This window comes from Labeo rohita, chromosome 22 (genome assembly GCF_022985175.1).
Source record: "Labeo rohita strain BAU-BD-2019 chromosome 22, IGBB_LRoh.1.0, whole genome shotgun sequence".
NCBI classification, from domain to species: domain Eukaryota; kingdom Metazoa; phylum Chordata; class Actinopteri; order Cypriniformes; family Cyprinidae; genus Labeo; species Labeo rohita.
In genome coordinates, this window is record NC_066890.1 from 30,968,989 (window position 1) to 30,977,022 (window position 8,034).

Sequence of the window (8,034 nt, forward strand, 5' to 3'; positions counted from 1 at the left end):
AGGGTTCAAATTAACAAAAATGCTGAAGAACCATAGAATTTGTGGACAGCGGACAGTTTAACTGTTCAAGACAAACAAGGGGCTCATGAACAACTATCACTAAACAAACAACAACAACAACAACAACAAAAAAAACAGCTGTGGATCATTCAAGTAACAAGAATCAAGTGTATGTAAACTTTTGAATGGGATCATTTTTATTATGTTCTCTTGTGGACTATATGTTAATATCTTTTATGTGAAATATCTTATTCAGATCAGTGCTAAATAAAAAAATAGCATGCATTTTGTATAATCCCTCTTATTTTGGTAAAATAATTAACATTTTGCAGATTTTGCAAGGTGTATGTAAACTTTTGACTTCAGCTGTATTTCAGTTGCTTATTTCTACTCAGATAACTCATATTTTTACAATTCAGTTCATCAAAACTAGGCTTCTGCAGCTCATGGACAGTCAGATTGCAGGACAATGTCCACATTCTACTTGAAATTTAAATATACATCATTCAATAATTGATTTTTTTAAATTAGCAGATAAAACACTAAAACAATCCCACTTACAGCATGGCTCAACTGGGTTATAAAAATTCTTCATTTGAGGAGAACGACAATGTAAAGTCCTCCTTTAATGATAAATAGGCTTCGAGTGTTTGTCTAGCGCTTGGATGTAATTGACCAGAGAGCCTGTTAGCCTACATTTAATGCTCATGCTGTGCTGCGTGTAGCTGTCTTAGCATGGGTTCAGAATGGTTCTCTCATCTAAGCAGGTCTATTCAGCTCGCTCACTATTAAAGATCAGAGCGCGGAATGGGAGAGTACAAAGCTTTTTGGACACTGGCCTTGCCCCTTTTTCCATAGTGCTCGACCAGATGTTCAGCCACATCGCATCCAGCAAGCAACTCGCATTAACGTAAACGCAACCTGCACTATATCAGCATGAATTAAAAAAAAAAAAAATTCCGGAGAACAAAGCATTGCGTTGTCTAAAGTGATGCACATTTTGGTGCGTGGCTGATTATGCTTATGGAACTAATCTGATTTAATAAGCTGCTGATTATGAATAATAAAGACAAAAATGAGTGACACATAGTTGATTGAGACTATAGCTGAGTGCGTAACACAAAGGTGGACATCACAGCTAAGACACCACTGTGAAATAACTTGATCTGTTTTTCTTTTTGTTTGTTGCTGTAATCACTAAGAGCTTTATTCTTTGGTTTTGAGTTATGTTTATTGTTATAAACCAGACATTGTAGGCTTGTTTTTAATTTGCTTCGTTATCCTCAATATCTTAAGTACTACCAGAACCATGGAAGCACCTTATTTTTTATAATCAGTCTGCATAATCTCAACGCACCTTTTCCTAATTACATTGATTAGTGTAAACGTTTAAAACATGTTTAAACTATTTAAAATCAAAACTGATTATCGGTATTTGCACAGAAATGTCTACAAATTATAACACGGTGGTCGTTTTCCCAGTCTTCTTAGACGGGTCTTTGGAGACCCCCCTTCGGTGACAAAGTGCAGTTACAGCCTCCAAGAAGCGACAACCCAGTGAGAGTGGCGACTGTCAGTGAGGTGAAATTGATCGTGTTTAGATAAAACAAGAAAAACAACACGTTAATGCCCCGGTTTAACCCACCTCTATGACTTCTCCAGAAGATGAGAGTGTTTCCTGGAGGCTAATAGGCCCTGTGTCTGAGCTGGCCAAGAAACAATGCAGACTGATCTATTCGTCTGATGGACGCGACGCGGATGTTTGTCTGTTTCGTGTAAACGGTGAATTCTTCGCGATGGACGCTCGCTGCGCTCATTCGGGTATGACAATGAATTATCTCACACAGTATTAGATGTATATCAATTAATAAAGCGTTAGAATAGCGCAAAGCTACTTTAGCTAGCAGCTAGCTAGAAACAATAACAGAAATGGCAGATGTGCTTCTGTTGTGAGATGTTTTGCCTCATTCTCTACGCGCCCTTTCATTAAATCACCATGGCAACCGTAGTTTCCGCCTAAATGTCAGTTAATACGATTCGGTTTGTACTTTCAAAACTTTTTTGATACGTAATCACCTACAAACGTTATTAGAGGGGTTTTCTTTGATTTTTATTAAATGATAAGGATGGTAATGATTATTATTGATCGCAGTGACGGCAAATAAGATGTTACCACAGTTTTGTAGTAGTTACCCAGCAAGCAATAGTCGTCATTTCAACGTCTGGTTTAACTATAGACCCGATATAGTCCGGCTATTTGTAACCCACTTCTAGACCAAATAATCTTGAATTTAGTTACATGTCATTTTTTGGCAAAATACCTGTGAGATGTATGATATTTCATCATGTAAGCAAAGTCAACAGCGTTTACAAGGTGTTTTGGTTTTATTTCTATATTTCTATATATTTCTATATACATACACTACCGTTCAAAAGTTTGGGGTCAGTAAGACTTGTAATAGTCTTTAAAGAAGTCTCTTATGCTCATCAAGGCTGCATTTATTTGATTAAAAATATAGGAAAAAAACAGTAATATTGCAAAATGTTTTTACAATATAAAATAAAGTATTTTATTTTAACATACTTTAAAATAGAATTTATTTCTGTGATGAAAAGCTGAATTTTTATCAGCTGTTACTCCAGTCTTAAGTGTCACATGATCCTTCAGAAATCATTCTAATATGCGGATTTATTATTAGAATGATCAATGTTGGATAATATCAACAGTTGTGCTGCCAAATATTTTTTGGAACCTGTGATTTTTTTTTTTTTTTTTTTTGCAGGATTCTTTCATGAATAACAAGTTTACAAAGTACAGTGTTTATTCAAAATATAAATATTTTATAAGAATGTAAATTATTTATTATTAACTTTTAATAAACTTTTAATTATTAACTTAATACATCCTTGGTGAATAAAAGTATTAATTTCTTAAAAAAAAAAAAAAGAAACAATAAAAATGTACTGACCCCAAACGTTTGAACGGTAGTGTATGTATTTATAGTCTATTCTAGGGCTATGTTTAGACGTCTATTAAATTTTCACTGACAGCCCAATGACATCCTTATTTTAGCCTAGACGTCTGGGCTGTGTTTCAACGGCTAATATACGTTTTTTAGACCAAAAATTGCTTGCTGGGTATAGGGTCGTGTTTTGTTTCAGGGGGCGTTTCTAGGATTTGAAAACATCAGGGGCTAGTCGTGGTGGATGGAAGCTCACATCATAATTACGTAAGATTTTGTTAGACACAAGTGGGTGAACCTGGAATGCTCCCCAGGAGAAAACTGAATATATTTTAAACTTAAATTCATTAATGTGGTGCACTTTGAGAGTTCAAAAATAAGAGCTATAAGTTAACCCATGTTCAGTGTGCAAAATGAACAAAGAAAAAAGGTTGATGATCTGACTCAACCCTCTTCTGATACTCTGAAAACATTGGATCATGAACTCATCGTGTGAGCAAAGTCATATTTTAGTTCATTTGACAGATACTTTGCCAAAGCAGTGGCACAAAACAACATTGTTACACTATGAAAAAATAGTAAATAGTAATCACTGCAAATAGCAAACATATCAAAGTATTATCACAAAATTATAACTTTACAAAAAAATATTACACAAATAAACTAATACATTTAAAAATATATATTTGCATGCAAAAACAGGGCCCAATTTTCTTTCTTTTTTTTTTAAATTCCATTTTATTTATTTTTTTCTAAATTCGTTTTTTTTTAATGGGTATATTTAATTGTATTAATCAAAAACATGCCTAATTAATTAAAACAATGAAACTTATACAATTTAACGTCAGTTTATCAAAAATTAAGTTATGTTTATCGCCCTATGAAGTGTTTTATTTTTTCTCACCTTATATTTTATTGTTACCAAATTTGTTTTAGCATGTCTATTTATTTAAATGCATAAAACAGCTTTTAATTATTTCTACAACAGCCTTATGAAATGATGTGTTGTGTATTTAAATCTTCTGGTATGGCATAAAATATTAATTTATCTTTTAATTCATGAAAATTACATTTTATTTTTGGCAAATAAAGGGAATGCACTAATAAAATTTAAAAGATGGAAGAAATATTGTGTAGCAAATTTTTATTAATTTTTCAGCAGTAGTAGTAGTAGTACTGTAAGGAACATACATTCGACTGAATGATAGTAATGTATTTCTGCCACAATGTCTATACAAGCTAAATCGAACTTTTATTTTGACAGGTTTACGTGAAATACCTTTACATTTCTGTGAGTATATAACCCTGGTTTACTCGAATGAACCAGTGAACTGCTCACGAAGTACTCTCAGAGCAGTTCTGGAGATGTTGTTCATGCATTTTTTTTTTTTTTTGGCAGACACTGAAATCACAGAGAGCGTCACGCGTGCTTGTGTGTAGTAAAGAAAACCGCGCCTGCGTCTGCACCATTCATTCATGAAGAGACACGCAGAACAGGCAGGATTCATAATTTAAATGGTATTTTTGCGGCGTAATATGTACAGATACTAGCCCACATTGCGATTTGTTTAAAGTGTAACGACCGACCTATGATTAATTCATTCAAACTATGACAAATTCCGTGAATTCATTGGAAATCATACGGTGGCAAAACATTCGGGGCTAAAGAAAAATCTTTCAGGGCTCGAGCCCCGAATGATTAGCCCTAACGACGCCCTTGTTTTGTTTCTGTTTTGATGTAGGTAAAAGTCAGTTTTGTAAGTTTTCTCTCATTCTGTCAGACTAATAGGTTTAGGTGTTAAATGAAGTGTAATGGTTTGACTTTCAGGGGGTCCGCTGTGTGATGGAGACATCGAGGAGGCCGATGGTGTTCTTCAGGTTTTCTGTCCTTGGCATGACTATGACTTCAATCTCAAAACGGGGAAATCAAGCACAGGTTTACAGGTGAGACACGTTTTGTTTGACATTTTAACACGTTTCAGGTTTAGTACAAGGTAAGCATAACGACAACATTGGTGGCATATTGATGATTATCTCAGAAAATCATTTCATTGGCAAAAATCACTTACAATGGGGATAAATTAGGACAGCCAGCCGGTAAACATTAAAGTGCACGCTTTGGTTTTTAGCCAGAGATAGTACTTAAAAGGCTTACTTCAGTCAGTGAAAATTCTGTCATTAATTACTCACCCTCATGTCGTTCCAAACCTGTAAGAGCTTCGTTCATCTTCGGAACACAAATGAAGATATTTTTGATGAAATCCGAGAGATTTCTCACCCTGCATAGACAGCAATGCAACTGACACACGTTCAAGGGCCAAAATGTTAGGACAATAGTCCGTGTGACATCAGTGGTTCAACCTTAATTTAATGAAACTATGAGAATACTTTTTGCGCACAAAGAAAACAAAAACAATGACTTTACTCAACAGTTTCTTCTCTTCTGTGTCAGTCTTCAACGCGGGTTCACAAAAGTACCATGTGCTGCTCACCCAGGGTGTTTGTTTTCTTTGCATACAAAAAGTATTCTCGTAGCTTCATAAAATAGTCGAATGGACTATTTCAACAATGCCCTTGCTACTTTTCTTGGCCATGAATGCGTAGCTGCGTTGCTGTATTTGGAGAGTCAGAAAGCTCTTGGATTTCATCAAAAATATCTTAATTTGTGTTCTGAAGATGTACGAAGGCCTTCAAGAAGAGAGGTGATGTTGTGCTAACATGGAATTAAGTGTGTAATTTGTCAGATTGTTGTCTTTAATTAAATACTTTTTATTCTCAAACGCTCATCTTGCCTTGCAGTCCTTGAACTGTGTATTCTGGCTCAAGACTGTTAGGGTATGTCGAAAAACTCCAGGCAGAGTTGGACAAGACGAGCGTTTGACATTAAAAAGTATATAAATGGTATTATTTTTATTGAAATAACCGATTGTTATGCTAGATAAGACCGTTCTTCCTCGGCTGGGATCATTTACAACCGCATTTGGGATCATTTGGAGCCGCATTTTAACTGCATTTTGGAAGTTCAAAATCGGGGCACCATATCAGTCCATTATATGGGGAAAAATGCTGAAATGTTTTCCTCAAAAAACATAATTTCTTTACGACTGAAGAAAGAAAGACATTAGCATTGTGGATGACAAGGGGGTGAGTAAATTATTTGTAAATTGTTGTTCTGGAAGTGGACTTCTCCTTTAAAGGAAGATTTAATCTAAGTGCTTTAACAAAAATATGAGCGTCAAATTTTGGCATTTAAACCCAGCTCTGTTACATCATTTTTTAAAACTAAGGGATGAATTGAATTTATTTCTGTGGTTCCTGACATCATATAATAAATGCGGTTAAATAAGCCTTGTTGATATTAAATCCGGACAATTCCTTAAAATTAAATCAGATGAAAGACATGATTGTGTTTTGATAGAAGATCCATCCTGCTTTCAATAAAAGTGAATGTTATAATCTTACATACATCTTTAATTTAAGTTCCTCTTAAAATATCAAGGTATACAACAAATTTCATTACTCAGCAGTTAAGGAGCAGTAGGCAACCAGATGAGCTAGCCAGTGATTCAGTCGATGATTCAGCGTCCCTGAAAAACACTTGTATTTTCGTATTAAAACCACATTTGTTGTGCCGTCACGTTAACTCGGTATGGCACCAAACATTATCTCACGCAGTAATGGATTGCACATCAACAGATTCGTACAGAAGTAGGTTCTGCCAAACAGACAGACATTTGGAAAGTCTCGTTCCTAGGAATTAAACTGCCCTCATTTCGGCACGTTTCAATTTAGCCAAACATCTGCTTTTTTAATAAACAGATGAAATTTGTTCTCTCTTGCTGGGAATATAAATAATAGGGTGGTTGGACGTGACAGTGAGCTCGGGCCAATCAGTAAAAGGCAAAGAGTCTGTAAAACAATCCATAATTACGACAGCCATCCTGGGGGGGCTCGACACCTTGAAATGTTCAGTAATTAGACACTATTCCCACCACCGGTTAACATCTACCATGCTCGTATATCAAAGTTCCTTCCTAGCTGTAGGCTTTTACAGCTGTCCAAGCAAAAATAGAGAGTCGGGTGCATTGCAGGCGTGCTTAGTTCTATTCTTCGTAATGTAAAGTTTTTTTCCTTTTCTTTTTTTTAGCAACAAGTTTATGAAGTGAAATCGGAGGACGGCAATGTATACGTCAAGCACAAAAGCGAGCTCTCGTTACAACCTTTCGGCCAGGTCAAGGAGAACTGAGGTTCTTGGTTATGGCAGTGTTTCGTTCCCTCAAACTAAAACATCTGCTTGGATCTGGTCATATTTGAAAAGGATGCAGAATTTTAGTTGAATAAACTTTCCTGTTCCCAATGGAGCAGTTGTTAACATTTGTGACAATTTGTATATATACACTACAAATCAAAGATAAATTGTTCTTTAATGTTGTTACTTCATATGACACTAAAATAAACGTTGTTTTCTGACATTTACATTATTTGAATTGCTATGAATATCTTGAAATGTAAGTTGGCAAAATTTATATGCAAGATTGATTGAACTCAGGGCAAATGAGGTCACAGACAGTTTGTTTCATCAGCCGTATATTTCAGCGGTTTGATTAGTCATAGTTTTTGATTCACAATCGTTAGCGCTCCAGAGATGTTAATGGGTTTCTCTCTAGGGCCGGAATTAATGTTTGCAATTGTAACTTTCCATAATTATACCTTGCTTGAGTGTCAAGTAGAAATGACTTTCACCGCAGGGAAAAAGTTAAGTGACTTTTGAGAATTCCATTAATTACTGGGTTGACTCACTTAATCTTATGTTTCCATGATGTCTTTGTTTGAAAAAAACAAAAACAAACATAGTCCTATTTTGAACAAACCCTATATTTAATTAACATCAGTATTTGTGAGATTATCCTACCTTTATAAAATAAAAGTTAATGCAAAAAAGATATATGCAATGCTCAAACATTGACTTTGACAACTTGGACAGTAGTTTTGTAATGACAAATGATCAAAAAATGCAAAATATCTCATAACTGTGGTTATTCAGTTTTATTATTGTAAAGATTGTTTTAAA

At 34.9% G+C, this 8,034-nt stretch overlaps 1 protein-coding gene across 1 annotated transcript; it reads left to right on the forward strand.

The window, feature by feature from the left end:
* The first annotated feature begins 1,485 nt into the window (after positions 1 to 1,485).
* On the forward strand, positions 1,486 to 7,933 carry si:ch211-212d10.2 (uncharacterized protein LOC557710 homolog). The gene is made up of 3 exons (XM_051095304.1): positions 1,486 to 1,821; positions 4,792 to 4,907; positions 7,111 to 7,933. The coding sequence occupies exons 1-3, from the start codon at positions 1,650 to 1,652 to the stop codon at positions 7,207 to 7,209; spliced, it is 387 nt and encodes a 128-aa protein (XP_050951261.1). The 5' UTR covers positions 1,486 to 1,649; the 3' UTR covers positions 7,210 to 7,933.
* The last annotated feature ends 101 nt before the right edge of the window (positions 7,934 to 8,034 follow it).

Excerpts from the sequence above, each read along its gene's own strand:
- si:ch211-212d10.2 (XM_051095304.1), top strand. The coding sequence starts at position 1,650 with ATGACTTCTCCAGAAGATGAGAGTGTTTCCTGGAGGCTAATAGGCCCT. Across the intron at positions 1,822-4,791 it reads CGCTCGCTGCGCTCATTCGG|GGGGTCCGCTGTGTGATGGA; the intron begins GTATGACAATGA and ends TTTGACTTTCAG. Across the intron at positions 4,908-7,110 it reads AATCAAGCACAGGTTTACAG|CAACAAGTTTATGAAGTGAA; the intron begins GTGAGACACGTT and ends TCTTTTTTTTAG.